We start from the raw sequence: 17,630 nt of genomic DNA, 5'->3' as shown, positions 1-17,630 counted from the left end.
GCCGCGCCTGCGCACAGCGCCACGGTTGCCGCCCTCCCGCGCGCGCCCGCCTGCCAAACCTGAAAAGGCACCAAGGCCGCGCTTGGGAGCTTGGCGCCTGCGCAGAGTCCCCCTTCCCCGCCACCCGACTCAGCGCGGGTGCGAGCCACGCCCCCTCTCCCGCGAGAACGCGCGCGTCGTTCGCGTGTGGGCGGGGCCAGAGTATTGAATGATTCATAAGGGCAGGCCCCGCCATCGGACCTGAACTAGCTCAGGCTTGGAATGCACTGCACCGGGTTCCCATTCAGCGACACAAATTCAACAAATATTTATCGAACACCTACTTGTACCAGACTATGTTTTACGCAGGCACTAAAAACAGAAAAAAATCCCGACCTTCATAAAACTACCTTCTAGTGAAGGGAGCCACATGCACACAAATCTATTTTTATTTTTATTATTTTTTGAGACGGAGTCTTGCTCTGTCTCCCAGGCTGGAGTGCAGTGGCGCGATCTCGGCTTACTGCAACCTCTGCCTCCCGGGTTCAAGCAATTCTCCTGCCTCAGCCTCCCGAGTAGCTGGGAACACAGGCATGCTCCACCACGCCCGGCTAATTTTTGTATTTTTTTGGTAGAGACAGTTTCACCATGTTGGCCAGGTTGGTCTTGAACTCTTGAGCTCAAGCGATCCTCCAGCCTCAGCCTCCCAAAGTGCTGGAATTACAGGCGTGAGTCACCGCGCACAGCCAACACACAATTTTTTTATTTTATTATTTTTTTTTTTTTGAGACGGAGTTTTGCTCTTGTTGCCCAGGCTGGAGTGCAATGGCGCGATCTTGGCTCACTGCAACCTCCACCTCCCAGGTTCAAGTGATTTTCCTGCCTCAGCCTCCGGAGTAGCTGGGATTACAGGCGTGTGCCACCACACCCGGCTAATTTTGTATTTGTAGTAGAGACGGGATTTCTCCATGTAGGTCAGGCTGGTCTTGAACTCCCGACCTCAGGTGGGCGACAGAGTAAGACTCCGTCTCAAAAAAAAAAAGTAAAAAATAGGTAGTATTGTATATTCCAAGGTGATGAGTATTTGAAGAAAACATCAAGCATCGGCTGAAATGCAAATAAAGTACTCAGGTAGGCTTCATGGAGAAGGCAGACATTTGAACAAAGGTGCGAGCCACTGCATCAGGTAGCATCTTAAATTTAAATGTTCAGCTAGGCACTGGTGGCTTACTCATGTAATCCCAGCACTTTAGGGAGTCAAGGCTGGAAGAGTGCTCGAGCCCAGGAGTTTGAGGCCAGACTGGGTAACATAACCAGATCCCATATCTACAAAAAAATATTTACATTAAAAATAAATGGCCGGGCGCAGTGGCTCATGCCTGTAATCCCAGCACTTTGGGAGGCCGAGGCAGGCAGATCACAAGGTCAGGAGTTAGAGACCAGCCTGGCCAATATGGCAAAACCCCATCTCTACTAAAAATACAAAAATTAGACAGGCGTGGTGATGTGCATCTGTTATCCCAGCTACCCAGGAGGCTGAGGTAGGGGAATGGCTGGAACTTGGGAGGCAGAGGCTGCAGTGAGCTGAGATCGCACCACTGTACTCCAGCCTGGGTGACAGAGCAAGACTCTGCCTAAAAAAAAATTAAAATTAAAATAAAAAAATAGATATCCGGCCAGGCGTGGTGGCTCACACCTGTAATCTTAGCACTTTGGGAGGGCGAAGTGGGAGGATCACCTGAGCTCAGGAGTTCCAGACCAGCCGGGCCAACAACCCTGTCTCTACTAAAAATACAAAATTAGCCGGGCTTAGTGGCACATGCCTGTAATCCCAGCTACTGGGGAGGCTGAGGCAGGAGAATCGCTTGAACCTGGGAGGTGGAGGTTGCGGTGAGCTGAGATTGCACCATTGCACTCCAGCCTGGGCAACAACAGTGAAACTCCATCTCAAATAATAATAATAATAAATATCCAAAACAGAGTTCCTGATCTTCCCCCCAAGCATGGTCATCCCATTCCACAGTCATCCCTCTTCAATTCGTGCACCTCCAGCCTTGCAGGTGCTGAGGCTACAGTCCCTGCGGTCATCCTTAACGCCTCTTTTTCTTCACAACCCCATCCAGTTCTTCAGGAAATTCTGTCATTCCATCTTGAAAGAATACACAGAACCCACCCACTTCCCCCTGCCCCACTGCACCACCCAGGTTCTTTCTACCCTCGCCTCACCTTCCCTCCGGCCATTGCAGCAGTTCCCAAACTGTCTCCTAGCTTCCCCTCCCACCCCCTTCTCTTTCCCAGGAGAAGCTGGAGGGAGTCTGTGAAAGAATGACTGAGTCAGATCACGTTCCTCTCTCCTCTGTTCAAACCCTCCTGTGGCTCCACGCTCAGGCTAACAGTCAAAGTCAAGGAAAGGAAGAAAGGCTGCAGAGGAGTCTGCCCTGCCCTGCCTTGCCCTACCCAGTCCAGCCCAGTGTTTTTTTCTGTTTTTTTTGTTTGTTTGTTTTGGTTTGGTTTTTTTTTTGGAGATGGACTCTCGCCCTGTTACCCAGACCAGAGTGTAGTGGCATGATCTCGGCTCACTGCAATCTCCGCCTCCTGGGTTCGAGCGATTCTCCTGTGTCAGCCTCCAGAGTAGCTGGGATTACAGGCATACACCACCATGCCTGACTAATTTTTGTATTTTTAGTAGAGAGGGGTTTTGCCATGTTGACCAGGCTGGTCTCGAACTCCTGAGCTCAGGTGATCTGCCTGCCTTGGCCTCCCAAAGTGCAGGGATTACAGGCATGAGCCACTCTACCTGGCCAGCCCAGGGTTTTAGTTTTTTGGTTTTGGAGATAGGGGTCTCAATATTTTGCCCAAGTTGAGCTCAGACTCTTGATTCTCCTGCCTCAGCCTTCTGAGTAGCTGCGACTGTGAACACGTACCATCACATCCAGCTCAGCCAAGTTTTGTTGGTATTGTTGTTGGTGCTGCTAGTGGTGGTGGTGGTGTTTGACACAGCAACTCGCTATGTCACCCAGGCTGGAGTACAGTGACATGGTTCCAGTTCACTGCAGCCTCAAATTCCTGGGCCCAAGTGATCCTCCTGCTTTAGCCTCCCAAGTAGCTGGGACTGCATGTGCACCCCACCACGGCTGGCTAATTTCTTTCTTTTTTTTTTTTTTTTTTGAGACGACCCGCGCTATGTTGCCCAGGCTGGAGTGCAGTGACACAATCTCGGCTCACCGCAAGCCCTGCTTCCTGAATTCATGCCATTCTCCTGCCTCAGCCTCCCGAGTAGCTGGGACTACAGGCATCGGCTACCATTCCCAGCTAATTTTTTGTATTTTTAGTAGAAACGGGTTTCACTGCGTTAGCCAGGATGGTCTTGATCTCCTGACCTCATGATCCGCCCGTCTCGGCCTCTCAAAGTGTTGGGATTACAGGTGTGGCCACCATGCCCGGCCCACGCCTGGCTACTTTCTAAATTTTTTGTAGCGACAAGTGGTGGGGGCGAGGGGAGTGGAGGGCGGGGGTCTTGCTAGGTTGCTCAGGCTGGCCTCGAACTCCTGGCCTCAAGTGATCCTCCTACCTCAGGGAATGCTGGGATTATATGCTGGGATTACAAGTGTGAACCACCCAAGCCCTGCCTCAACCTAGTTTTTGAAAGAGTTTAGAGTCAGCTGGCATGGTGGCTCACACCTGTAATCCCAGCACTTTGGGAGGCTGAGGCGGGCAGATCACCTGACACCAGGAGTTTGAGACGAGCCTGGGCAACATAATGAAATCCCGTCTGTACTAAAAATACAAAAATTAGCCAGGCATGGAGGTGCATACCTATAATCCCAACTACTCAGGTGGCTGAGGCAGGAGAATTGCTTGAACCCAGGAGGTAGAGGTTACAGTGAGCTGAGATCATGGCACTGCACTCCAGCCTGGGTGACAGAGCGAGACTGCCTCAAAAAAAAAAAAAAAAAAAAAAAAGGCTTAGGCTTAGAGTACCCCTTAGAGTACTACCTTGCTGGCCTCCTTGCTGTCCCTCAAGCACACCAGGCGCCAAACTCAACCTCTGATGAGGCCTTTGTGCTTGTGAGGCAGTCACCACTCCCCGGAAACACTTTCCCCAGACACTGAGTCCCCGGGGCTCACAGCCCCATCTCCTGTAGGTCTCAGGGGAATACGGCATCCTCAGTGAGACTTTCCCGGACCACCTTATTTAAAATATCCCACTGGGCGCGGATGTTCGAGGCCAGCCTAGCCAACATGGTGAAACCCCGTCTCTACAAAAAATACAAAAATTTAGCCAAGTGTGGTGGTGCATGCCAGCATTCCCAGCTACCTGGAGGGCTGAGGCAGGAGAATCACTTGAGCCCAGGAGGTAGAGGTTGCAGTGAGTTGAGATCGCACCACTGCACTCTACCCTGGGTGACAAAGTGAGACCCCGTCTCAAAAATAAAATAAAATATTGCTGGGCGCGTTGGCTCACACCTGTAATCCCAACACTTTGGGAGGCCGAGGCAGGTGGATCACGAGGTCAGGAGCTCGAGACCATCCTAACACGATGAAACCCTGTTTCTACTAAAAATACAAAAAATTAGTCAGGTGTGGTGGCGTGCACCTGTAGTCCCAGTTACTCGGGAGGCTGAGGCAGGAGAATCTCTTGAACTCAGGGGGCAGAGGTTGCGGTGAGCTGAGATCGCAGCACTGCACTCCACCCTGGGCAACAGAGGGAGACTCTGTCTCAAAAAAAAAAAAATTCCCCCACCTTCCTTGCTTACCTTTTGTCGGTAGCACTAATTGCCATTTAACATACTGTCTGATCTGTTTATGTGCAGTGTCTTGGTCTCCCCATTAATAATAGCCCATGAGGGGGGCAATCTGTTCTTGGTCACCATTGTATTCCTAGTCTCTGAAGCAGTGTCTGGTACAGAGTAGACACTTAATAAATCCTAGGTGAATGAATGAATGGGCTTAAAACCCTGGTGAGAAGTGTGAGTTTTATTCTAAATACACTGGAAGTTAAGGTAGGATTTGAAGCAGAGGAGGGCTGTGATCTGACTCAGGTGGGAATAAGAAGACGTGGTTTCTCTGCCAGGCGTGGTGGCTCACGCCTGTAATCCCAGAACTCTGAGGCCGAGGTGGGAGGAATCACAGGAGCTGAAGAGTTTGAGACCAGCCTGGCCAACAGAGCGAAACCCCCTCTCTACTGAAAATACAAAACATTAGCTGGGCGTGGTGGCGTAATCCCAGCTACTCAGGAGGCTGAGGCATGAGAATCGCTTGAACCTGGGAGGCAGAGGTTGTAGTGATCCAAGATGGCACCACTGCACTCCAGCTTGGGCAACAGAGTACGACTCTGGCTAAAAAAAAAAAAACAAAAAAACGAAAAAAAAACCCCACCATGGTTTATGGTTTCTCCAGCTATGGGAGCTGAAAGGATCCTTCTCTGCTTCTCTGCCTCTACCAAAGGCACACGAAGGGATCCAGTGACAGCAGAGGAAGAGGACAAGGCCCAGGCAGCAGCCCAGTTTCCTAGGAGATGCCAGGACCTGACCAAAGACTTCCAGGCATGTTGACTGTTTCCAGAGCTGGGCTGGAGTGAGGCCGGGCAGGGCGGCCTCCTCCAGCCTGACTTGAAGAACTAGCTCAGGACCCTTATGCTTGGTCTGGCCTGGTGGGAAAAAGTCTTCAGGGGATGGGCCATCGGCCCCTCACGGCAGCTCCTGGTGGACTCTGAGAAACCGTCCAGACCAAGTGCTCCCAGATGGAGGCGACAGCCCCAGCCACTGAAGTTTAAATTAAAGGCTCCTTTTAATTGTCAGCCTTGAGACTACTTCCTGGCAGCCATCTATGGGCAGTGTAGTAATAATAGCTGATGTGTCTATTGATGTTCAAGGGACAGGAGGGGCTCTGAGAGAAGGGGTATGGCCAGTGGACCCTACAGGCGTTTTTAGGTTTACCATTTCTGCACCGTCACTCCTCAGAACCGTGAGACCTCAGTCAGAATGTATTAAATGCTGTATCCCATTGTTAACACTACTTGGGGGAAGGCGATTAGAGAGGGTGTGTCCTCACAGGGTGGGGACATGAACAAATACTGCAGGGTCTAGAGATGTCTCAGGAAGCAGCTACAGCAGCAGCCCTGAACCCCAAATGAGCATGACAGGTACCCACCAGGATGGAATTTGAAGACAGAATCAATTTGAGTTTATTTTCTATTTATTTATTTAGAGATGGAGTCTTGTTCTGTCACTCAGGCTGGAGTGCAGTGGCACAATCTTGGGTCACTGCAACCTCCGCTTTCAGGGTTCAAGTGATTCTCCCACCTCAAGTCTCTTGAGTAGCTGGAATTATAGGCACACGCCACCACGCCTGGCTATTTTTTGTTGTTGTTGTTTTTATTATTTATTTATTTATTTATTTATTTTTTGAGACGGAGTCTCGCTCTGTCACCCAGGCTGGAGTGCTGTGGCCGGATCTCAGCTCACTGCAAGCTCCGCCTCCCGGGTTCACGCCATTCTCCTGTCTCAGCCTCCCGGGTAGCTGGGACTACAGGCGCCGCCACGTCGCCCGGCTAGTTTTTTGTAGTTCTTAGTAGAGACGGGGTTTCACCGTGTTAGCCAGGATGGTCTCGATCTCCTGACCTCGTGATCCGCCCGTCTTGGCCTCCCAAAGTGCTGGGATTACAGGCTTGAGCCACCGCGCCCGGCGTTGTTGTTGTTTTTAAAGACAGTTTCGCCCTTGTTGCACTGGCTGGAGTGCAATGGTGCGATCTTGGCTCACCGCAACCTCCACCTCCTAGGCTCAAGTGATTCTCCTGCCTCAGCCTCCCAAGTAGCTGGATTACAGGCATGCGCCACCACGCCTGGCTAATTTTGTATTTTTAGTAGAGATGGGGGTTTCTCCATGTTGGTCAGGCTGGTCTCAAACTCCTGACCTCAGGTGATCTGCCTGCCTCAGCCTCCCAAAGTGCTGGGATTACAGACATGAGCCACTGCGCCTGGCTATTATTTATTTATTTATATTTATTTATTTAATTTATTATTATTACTTTTGAGACAGAGTCTCACTGTTGCCCAGGCTGGAGTGCAGTGGCATGATCTTGGCTCACTGCAACCTCTGCCTCCCGGGTTCAAGCGATTCTCCTGCCTCACCCCCACAAGTAGCTGGGATTACAGGCATGTGCCACCACACCCAGCTAATTTTGTATTTTCAGTAGAGTCGGGGTTTCACCATGTTGGTCAGGCTGGTCTCAAACTCCTGACCTCAGGTGATCTGCCTGCCTCAGCCTCCCAAAGTGCTGGGATTATAGGCATGAGCCACTGAGCTAGGCCTCCCAGTCCTTTTTATCCCAGTGAACTGCAGAAGCAACCTTTCGTTCAGTCCCCAGGATTTGGGCACTTCCTGGCTACTGGGACCTGTTGAGGTCTGGGCCCCAGGGCAAGGGGTGTCTGCTCCCACTGGCTCCCCAAGGCAGGGCCTTCTGAGGAATGCTGGGTGTGAGTGCAGACAGGGAGGTCGGGCCGGCTGGCAGCTTGGGTACCACAGCTGCCCTCTCCACAGCAATGTTTCTGCACACCAGCATCCAGGATGAATCACCGAGGGGCAGCCGCCAGTCTACTCTAAGCAGTGAACATCTATTGGGGCATTTCTTTTCCTTTTTTGGAGACAGGGTCTTGCTGTCCCCTGGGCTGGTGTGCAGTGGTGCAATCATAGCTCATTACAGCCTCAAACTCCTGGGTAGCTGGGACTACAGGCACATACCACTGTGCCTGGCTAATTTTTACTTATTTATTTATTTTTTGCTTTTTTTTTTGAGATGGAGTTCTGCTCTTGTTGCCCAAGCTGGAGTGCAATGGCGTGATCTCGGCTCACTGTACCCTCCGGCTCCTGGGTTCAAGCGATTCTCCCGCCTCAGCCTCCGCAGTAACTGGGATTATAGGCATGCGCCTCCACGTCTGGCTAGTTTTTTGTATTTTTAGTAGAAACGGAGTTTCACTATGTTAGCCAGGCTGGTCTCAAACTCCTGACCTCAGGTGATCTGCCTGCCTCGGCCTCCCAAAGTGCTGGGATTACAGGCATGAGCCACCATGCCCGGCTACTTATTTTTAAGACAGGGTCTCTTGGCTCACTGCAACCTCTACCTCCCAGGCTTAAGTGATGCTCCCACCTTAGCCTCTAGAGTAGCTGGGATTACAGGTGTGTGCCACCATGGCCGGCTAATTTTTTTGTAGTTTACATGGGGTTTCACCATGTTGTCCAGGTTCGCCTGGAACTCCTGAGGTCAAGCCATCCATCTGCCTTGGCCTCCCAAAGTGTTGGGATTACAGGCGTGAGCCACCGTGCCTGACCAGCCCCAGTTAATTTTAAAACTTTTCTAGGAACAGGGTCTCGCTTTGTTGCCCTGGTCGCGAACTCCTGGCTTTCAGCAATCCTCCTGCTGCACTCCTGCCACTGTTGTAATTATATGCATGGACTGCCGTGCCCAACCTGAGCTAATTTTTACTTTTGCATAGAGGGGATTTCCAGCCATCCTCCTCCCTTAGCCTCTCAAAGTGCTGGAATTACAGGCATAAACCAGCCTCTACATGGTCTTTTTAATTTCTGCATTCCCCCAACCCCCCGCCCCTCCAGGCAATATGCTCAGAGGGGAAAAGCACTGCCTAAGGGCCACTGCAAGTGCCCCAAATTCCTCAGGTAAGATGGGAATGAACATGTGAGGTGAGTCAGGTCTCCTTCAGGTAACACTAACCAGGGGAGGGGGCTGGGACGTGGGAAGAATGGTGTGGCTGAAGGAGCTGTCTACCTATGACACCTTGAGAGGAAAAAATACATATACTCATTTTCTCATGCAGTCTCTCCTTACGGAATAGTACTGAGGACTAGCTTGCAACCTTGGTGACCAACACTTCTGAGCCTGAAATTAACAATGGCTTATATTTTCCTTTTTGAGACAGGGTCTGTCACCCAGGCTGGAGTGCAGTGGCGTGATCACAGCTCAATGTAGCCTTGACTTCCTGGGCTTGGGATTTGCCAACCTCAGCCTCCTAAATAGCTGGGACTACAGGCATGCGCCACCATGCCCAGCTATTTAAAATAAACTTTTTGGTCAGGCACGGTGGCTCACGTGTGTATTCCTAGCACTTTGGGAGGCCGAAGCACGCGGACTGCCTGAGCCTAGGAGTTCGAAACCAGCCTGGGTAACATGATGAAGCCCCATCTCTACTAAAACACGAAAAACTTAGTTGGGCATGGCGGTGTGTGCCTGTAGTCCCAGTTACTTGGGAGGCTGAGGCAGAATTGCTTGAACCTGGGAGACGGAAGTTGCAGTGAGCCGAGACTGCAGTTAACCGAGATCGCGCCACTGTACTCCAGCCTGGGCAAGAGTGAGCCTCTGTCTCAAAAAAACAAAACAAAAAAAATTCTTTTAAGAGACAGAGTCTTAGGCCGGGCGTGGTGGCTCAAGCCTGTAATCCCAGCACTTTGGGAGGCCGAGACGGGTGGATCACGAGGTCAGAAGATCGAGACCATCCTGGCTAACACGGTGAAACCCCGTCTCTACTAAAAATACAAAAAAAACTAGCCAGGCGAGGTGGCGGGCGCCTGTAGTCCCAGCTACTTGGGAGGCTGAGGCAGGAGAATGGTGTAAACCCGGGAGGCGGAGCTTGCAGTGAGCTGAGATCCGGCCACTGCACTCCAGCCTGGGAGACAGAGACAGACGCCGTCTCAAAAAAAAAAAAAAAAAAAAAAAGAGTCTTGCTTTGTTCACCAGGCTGGTCTCAAACTCCAGGGCTCAAGCAATCCTCCTGCTTTGGCCTCCCGAAGTGTTGGGATTACAGGCGTGAACCACTGCACCCGGCCTGTGGCTCACATTTTCTAAGAGCAACGACAGGCCCCGATCTCAGGCCTTTACTGGCAAGGGCTGGAGGAACCCTCACAGATTTCAGAAGGGTGCATTGTTCTTCCCCTTCTGCAGAAGAAGAAACTGAGAATCAGCGAGGAACAGTCCCGGCCAGGCACGGTGGCTCACACCTGTAATCCCAGCACTTTGGGAGGCCCAGGTGGGCGGATCACGAGGTCAGGAGATCAAGACCACCCTGGCTAACACGGTGAAACCCCGTTTCTACTAAAAATACAAAAAATTAGCCAAGCATGGTGGCAGGCGCCTGCAGTCCCAGCTACTCGGGAGGCTGAGGCAGGAGAATGGCGTGAACCCGGGAGGCAGAGCTTGCAGTGAGCTGAGATCGTGCCACGGCATTCCAGACTGGGCGAGAGAGCGAGACTCCGTCCCAAAAAAAAGAAAGGCGCTGGGCGTGGTGGCTCAAGCCTGTAATCCCAGCACTTTGGGAGGCCGAGACGGACGCGATCACAAGGTAGGAGATCGAGGGGACCATCCTGGGCTAACATGGTTGAAACCCCCGTCTCTACTAAAAATACCAGAAAAAAACTACGACGGGCGAGGTGGGGTGGGCGCCTGTAGTCCAAGCTACTTCCTGGGCTGAGAAGGAGAATGGACGTAAACCGAGAGAGTGGAGCTTGCAGTAGCTAAGATCGGCCATGACACTCCAGCCTGGCAACAGAGCAAGGACTCCGTCTCAAAAAAACAAAACAAAATACAAAAAAAAAAAGAAAAAAAAAAAAAGAGAGGCCCAGTCCCTTGACCAAGGTCACAAAGCAACAGAGCCACCATCAGGACAGAGGGTACCTTCACCTTCACTCCTCCCAGAGGTGCTCAGCCTCCACCACAGGGCTGGGCTGCTACATACCATTCATTCTCCCTCCTCCTTGCTGAGTCAATGCTGCCCTCCCCACCCAAGACCTAAAAGGTCAGGAAGGTAGGGTGGGGCAAGGGAGGAAGTCGAAGCTGGGGGAAAAAGGAGGCGGAAGCTCTACCATGGGGGTGTGGTGTGGTGGAGGGTTGTGGTGGTGGAGGGGGGCCCACCCAGAGCAGAGGCCTGCTCCTGGGCTCCCTCTGGTGGGCAAGGGGCAGAGCAGAAGCCAGGGAGGAGACAGTAGGGCTGAGTCAACACATCTTTATTAAACACCTGCAGTTACTGGGAGGAGGCCATGATGCTGGACACACCTGTAGGGAAGGAGAGACCAGTGTGAAGGTGAGAAGGGCAGGAGACAAATCTCCAGCCACCTGCTACAGCACCCACAATTCTTTAGGGGGAGATCACAAACTCCTTCCAGGCCCCGGTTACCATCACAAAAGCAGCTTCGTGCAGTATTTTAAAAACATGGACTCTGCAGCAAGGAGGGCTAGGTTCGAATCCCTGCTCTGCCAATTAACAGCTGGGTCACTTGGACAAGTTACTGAACATCTCTGAGCATCACCTTCCTATCTTTAAGAAGCAGCTACCCTATAGGATTGTAGGACCAAACGAGGTGCTGAGAACAAAGTGCCAAGGAAGAGTTGTTTGTAATTACCTACATGATAATAATATTTACTATGTACTATCTGCAGGATACTCAAGTTTTTTTTTTTTGAGACGGTCTCATTCTGTTGCCCAGGGTGCAGTGCGGTGGAGCGATCTTGGCTCACTGCAACCTCCACCTTCCGGGTTCAAGCGATTCTCCTGCCTCAGTCTCCCAAGTATTTTGAACCTATCCTGTTGGACCCAGGACACAGAGCAATGGAGCCAGGACTGAGACAGAGGGAATCCTCCCGTCTACTCCCCCGGCAGGGCTGGGCTCCTACGTCCCTAAGATTCACACCTTCCTCCTCCTCTTCCTTGTTGACTCAGCACTGCCCTCTCCACCCGTGATCTAAAAGGTCAGGAAGGTGGGGTGGGGTGACAGAAGCCAAAGGGGAGAAAAAAGGAGGCCCTTTCCTCACTACAGAATCTTTTGCTGGAGTTCTCACCGAGAACCCTGACACAGCAGTCACGTGGCATTTAGAGGTGAGATACCATGGGCCGCAAGTGCACAGATGGCTGCCTGCTCAATGCTGTTCCCCAGTTAAGTACAAAATTAGCTGGTTTGTGTTAAGAAGCCATGTTGTACCAAACACATCTTTAAAACACCTGACTCACACTCAAGAGGGTGGGGGAGACCTGGGATGAAGGGAGCAGCCCGCCCGTGCCCTTCTCCCTGGCTCCAGGATACCTGCTCGGTGCCCCGATGAGCGGCAGTTGGGGTAGCCACTGCACTCTTTTTAGTTGAGCAAGCAGTTGAGCCTCTGCTAGTTACATGTGTGTAGACGATGGTCATAATGAATATTTAACGAACGGTGTGACTGGTTCTTTGCTAAGTGTTATACAAGCATTCACACTTATGATTCCATGAGGTAGGTATACTATTTATGTAATTTAGCAACTGAGGACCAAACAATGTAAATGTAAGGACCTACACAGTGTTTATCATAGCTACTGTTGCAGTCGTCCCCATTTTTTTTTTTTTTTTTTGAGATGGAGTCTTGCTTTGTCACCCAGGCTAGAGTGCATTGGCCGGATCTCGGCTCACTGCAAGCTCCACCTCCCGGGTTTACGCCATTCTCCCGTCTCAGCCTCCTGAGTAGTTGGGACTACAGGCGCCCGCCACCTTGCCCGGCTAGTTTTTTTGTATTTTTTTAGTAGAGACGAGGTTTCACCGTGTTAGCCAGGATGGTCTCGATCTCCTGACCTCGTGATCCACCCGTCTCAGCCTCCCAAAGTGCTGGGATTACAGGCTTGAGCCACCGCGCCCGGCCGTCCCCATTTCTTAGATGAGAAAACTGAGGCACAAAGATGTGAAATCACCCAAAGTAGAGAATCAAGAGTCCTACTGTTCACCGGACTCCAAGTCTGCACATGAGGCCTGGGTACCCCAAGGATAAAAGAGGGCCAACCAGACCGGCCTCAGGGACGAGTAAGGGTGCAGAGACTCCCTGTGAGGCCCCGCTGGGCCCCAGGAAGTCTTGCTGAGTGCTATGGGGCAGGACACAGGGCCTAGAAGTTCCAGGAAAGATCACCCAGCTCCCCCCTATTGCTCCCTGGGCAGGAGCCCCGAGACACAAGGTGAATGGAATCTGGCAGGTGCAGACTTCCCAGCCCAGAACATGCGCAGATGTACCCAGGTCCTCTGGGCCCCTGCCTCGGCCTCCCTTGAGAGGCACCCCCTTAGCCCCAAGGCCCGAGGCCATGGGCCATCACTCACTGTCAAAGTCAATCTTCTCCACAATGTTTTTGGGTTTAATGCTCTCTTCTTGGCTACAGATGAAGATCTGCCCCGACTCGTCAGCACTCCAGCCGTATTTGCTCATCCACACCTTTAGCTGGCTGTCTGCAGGTGACAGGGGCAGTGAGAGGCTTCGGTCACCCTGATCCCACAGTTCCAGGGGACTGGGAGGCGACAGAGTCATGGCTCAGGAAGCCAGGGCAGCCCCCCTTGCCCACTGGCATCTCCTGGACAGCAGCAGCTGGCCTGGTCTCCTTGCTGCTGCCCATGCCCTTCCACAGGTCATTCTCTGAACGGCCGCCAGAGGGAGCCTTTGAGCTCTCTCAGCCTCACATGGGGCTTCTGCCTTAATTTCTTTTATTTTCTATTCCTTCTCTTTTCTCTCCCTGGGCAAATCTTGGTTCCTAACAAGAGCAGCGTATTTATCTACCTTTTCCCACAACCTATATGAAATGGTTGCAAAATTATGACATGACCATTACCACAAACTATATATATATATATATTTTTTTTTTTTGAGATGGAGTTTCTCTCTTATTGCCCAGGTTGGAGGGCAATGGCCTCCAATTAGCTGGGTGAGTGATCTCGACTCACTGCAACCTCCGCCTCCTGGGTCCAAGCAGTTCTCCTGCCTCAGCCTCCCGAGTAGCTAGGATTACAGGTATGCGCCACCACACCTGGCTAATTTTGTATTTTTAGTAGAGACAGGGTTTCTCCATGTTGGTCAGGCTGGTCTTGAACTCCCGACCTCAGGTGATCTGCCCACCTCAGCCTCCCAAAATGCTGTGATTACAGGTGTGAGCCACCACGCCCAGCCACAATACACTTTTTTTGCCCTCAGAAAATATGGCCAGGGCCGGGTGCGGTGGCTCACACCAGTAATCCCAGCACTTTGGGAGGCTGAGGTGGGAGGATCACTTGAGCCCAGGAGTTTGAGATCAGCCTGGGCAACAAAGTAAGACTCCCATCTCTAAAAGGAGAAGGGGGAAAAAAAAAAAACTGCCTGTAAGAATGTATGGCCAGAACAGTGTTCAGTTACCTGAAATAATTTTCTGTGCGACTATTATCATTTTGATACAGGTTCATATAATTCTCTTTATATTCAATTCTAAGGCATGGTCAAATCCTTTAATTTCCTTTCACTGTTAAATACGTAAAACATCTACCTGATATAAAGCACCTGGTACAATGCATGACATAAAATGTCCAATAAAAGTTAGCTTCCACCTGGCCAGGCGTGGTGGCTCACGCCTGTAATCCCAGCACTTTGGGAGGCCAAGGTGGGCAGATCACTTGAGTTCATGAGTTCAAGACCAGCCTGGCCAACATGGTGAAACTCCGTCTCTGCTTAAAAAAAAAAAAAAAAAAAAAATTAGCTGGGCGAGGTGGCGGGCGCCTGTAGTCCCAGCTATTTGGAAGGCTGAGGCAGGAGAATTGTTTGAAACTGGGAGGAGGAGGTTGCAGTGAGCCGAGATCATGCCATTGCACTCCAGCCTGGGTGACAGAGCCAGACTCCGTTTCAAAAAAAAAAAAAAAGTTAGCTTTCACTTGGCTGGATGCAGTGGCTCACGTCTGTAATCCCAGCACTTTGGCAGGCCAAAGTGGGTGGATCACTTGAGGTCAGGAGTTCAAGACCAGCCTGGCCAACATGGTGAAACTCCATCTATACTAAAAGTGCCCAGACTGGAGTGCAGTGGTATGATCTTGGCTCACTGCAACCTCTGCTCCCGGGTTCAAGCGATTCTCCTGCCTCAGCCTCCTGAAGAGCTGGGATTACAGGCACATGCTAATACACCCAACTAATTTTTGTATTTTTAGTAGAGACGGGGTTTTACCATGTCGGCCAGGCTGGTCTTGATCTCCTGACCTCACGTGATCTACCTGCCTCACTGGCGTAAGCCACGCACGTGGCCTTTCTTAATTTCTTTTCTTTTTTTCTTTTTTTTTTAGACGGAGTTTCAGTCTTATCAACCAGGCTGGAGTACAATAGTGCGATCTCAGCTCACTGCAACCTCTGCCTCCTGGGTTGAAGCGATTCAACCCTGCCTCAGCCTCCCAAGTAGCTGGTATTACAGGTGCATGCCACCACACCCAGCAAATTTTTGTATTTTTAGTAGAGAGGGGTTTTACTATGTTGGGCAGGCTGGTCTCGAACTCCTGACCACAGATGATCCACCCACCTCAGCCTCCCAAAGTGCTGGATTACAGGCGTGAGCCATTGCACCTGGCCTTCCTTAGTTTTTTGACTTCCTTTTCTACGTTTCTTTTCGCAAAAGTAAGCAAATATGTTATTTTTCCTTTTTTTTGTTTTTGGAGGGATCTTTAAAAAATATCCATCTGATCAGAGCCTTCCCCTGCTCAGAGCCCTCCGGTGGCTCCTTCTAACTCAGGGGAAAGGACAAGGTCCTCCTGAGGCCCCATATGACCTGGAGATGCCCCTCCAACTCCACCTCTCTACTCTCGCCCATGCTCACTCTGCTCTGGCCATATACACTCTGGCTACCCCGCCCATGAATGTTACAAGTCAGGGCCCTGCTCCACAATCCTCCTCTGCTCTACCTCAGGCCACGGGCCTCACTCCACGGAGGGAAGGGCTCAGATGCCACTGGTCTGTGAGCTGTCTTGCTTTCCTTCATGACGTGAATTGCCACTGGACACCTACACGTTGCCATGTGCTTTGCTGCCTCCATGAGAATGAATTGGAGCCATCCCACTTTGTTTACTGCTGCATGCCCAGTTTAGCACACTGCCTGATACACGGTAGGCACTCAATTAATGCAGAAGAAATGAGCAAATGGCATAGGATCTCCCTCAAGGTAGGGACTGTCTTATACCAGGTTCTTATTTCCTCCCTGGGTTGGGCCTTCCATGCTGACCTGATGAGACCTGCACAGACCTGTTGGAGGAGCTGACTGAGGTCCACTGCCCTGGCCACCCCCAACCTCCCAGATGTGCACCAGGACCCAGAAGGCATTACCCGACAGGTCCCCGAGCATCTCGGCCAGCAGCCAGCGGTCGATGTGCTGGTACGTGATACCCACAACATGGCAGATAACTGTGGAGGTCAGAGACAAAACTGGTGAGGAGCTGTTCCCCGGGACCTGGCTGCCACTCCCTACCCCTTCCCCTTGGGGAGCCCAGCCTCAGAGAGGGACTTACACTTTCGGACAGAGTCTTCAAAGCCAGTTATACCTTCCAAGAGGTCCATGTTTTCATCCAGGGCTTGCTGTGATGGGAATTGATGTTCACAATGTTTATTCTTTTAAATTATTTGCCTTTATTTTTATTTATTTATAGGGTTGGGGTCTCACTACGTTGCCCATGCTGGTCTTGAATTTCTGGGCTCAAGGTGATCTTCCTGCCTCAGCCTCCCAAAGTGCTGGGATTTTGTTGCTGCAGCTGTTACAGAGACGAGGTCTCACTATATTGCCCAGGCTGATCTCAAACTCCTGGGCTCAAGTGATCTGCCCACGTTGGTCTCCCAAAGCGTTGGGATTACAGGCGTGAGCCACCACTCCCAGCCTACACTGGTAATCTTATGTATCAACAATGTTCATATCAGTAATTTTAACAAGAATACTACCAGGCCATGTGTGGTGGCTCACGCCTATAATCCCAGCACTCTGGGAAGCTGAGGTGGGTGGATCACTTGAGGTCAGGAGTTCAAGAACAGCCTGGCCAACATGGTAAAACCCCGTCTCTACTAAAAATATAGAAATTAGCCAGATGCAGTGGCTTATGCCTGTAATCCCAGCACTTTGGGAGGCTGAGGCGGGCGGATCACCTGAGGTCAGGAGTTTGAGACCAGCCTGACCAACATGGAGAAACCCTGACTGTACTAAAATTACAAAATTAGCAGGGCATGGTGGCACATTCCTGTAATCCCAACTACTCGGGAGGCTGAAGCAGGAGAATCTGCTTGAACCCAGGAGGTGGAGGTTGTGGTGAGCTGAGATCACACCACTACATTCCAGCCTGGGCAACAGAGGGAGACTCCCTCTCAAAAACAAACAAACAAACAAACAAATAAACAAAAAAACAGAAATTAGGCTGGGCGCGGTGGCTCACACTTGTAATCACAGCACTTTGGGAGGCTGAGATAGGCCATCATGAGGTCAGGAGATTGAGACCATTCCAGCTAACATGGTGAAACCCCGTCTCTACTAAAAATACAAGAAATCAGCCAGGTGTGGTGGTACGTGCCTGCAGGCCCAGCTACTCGGGAGGCTGAGGCAGGAGAATCACTTAACAGGCAGAGGTTGCAGTGAGCTGAGACTGTGCCACTGAACTCCAGCCTGGGCGACAGAGCGAGACTCCGTCTAAAAAAAACAATATATATATATATATATATATATATATATATATATACACATAAATAAGCCAGGTGTAGGGTGGGTGCCTATAATCTGTAATCCCAGCCACTGGGGAGGATGAGACAGGAGAATCACTTGAACCTGGGAGGTGGAGGTTGCAGTGAACCAAGATCATATCACTGCACTCTAGCCTGGGCAACA

At 51.1% G+C, this 17,630-nt stretch overlaps 1 protein-coding gene across 1 annotated transcript in view; it reads right to left on the bottom strand.

The window, feature by feature from the left end:
- Positions 1-10,975: 10,975 nt before the first annotated feature.
- Positions 10,976-17,630, bottom strand: part of EIF3K (eukaryotic translation initiation factor 3 subunit K) — a 17,669-nt gene continuing 11,014 nt past the window's right edge. The window contains exons 5-8 of the mRNA XM_017887411.1: positions 16,276-16,342; positions 16,094-16,171; positions 13,096-13,221; positions 10,976-11,041 (exon numbers count right to left, since the gene is read on the bottom strand). Of these exons, the coding sequence (XP_017742900.1) occupies positions 11,010-11,041; positions 13,096-13,221; positions 16,094-16,171; positions 16,276-16,342 (303 nt within the window). The 3' untranslated portion in view covers positions 10,976-11,009. The remainder of the gene's footprint in view (positions 11,042-13,095; positions 13,222-16,093; positions 16,172-16,275; positions 16,343-17,630) is intronic.

The sequence above is a fragment of the Rhinopithecus bieti genome, unplaced genomic scaffold, assembly GCF_001698545.2.
Source record: "Rhinopithecus bieti isolate Rb0 unplaced genomic scaffold, ASM169854v2 scaffold_15776, whole genome shotgun sequence".
Lineage (NCBI taxonomy): Eukaryota > Metazoa > Chordata > Mammalia > Primates > Cercopithecidae > Rhinopithecus > Rhinopithecus bieti.
The sequence above is the reverse complement of the archived record's forward strand: the minus strand, read 5'-3'. Positions and strand labels throughout refer to the sequence as shown.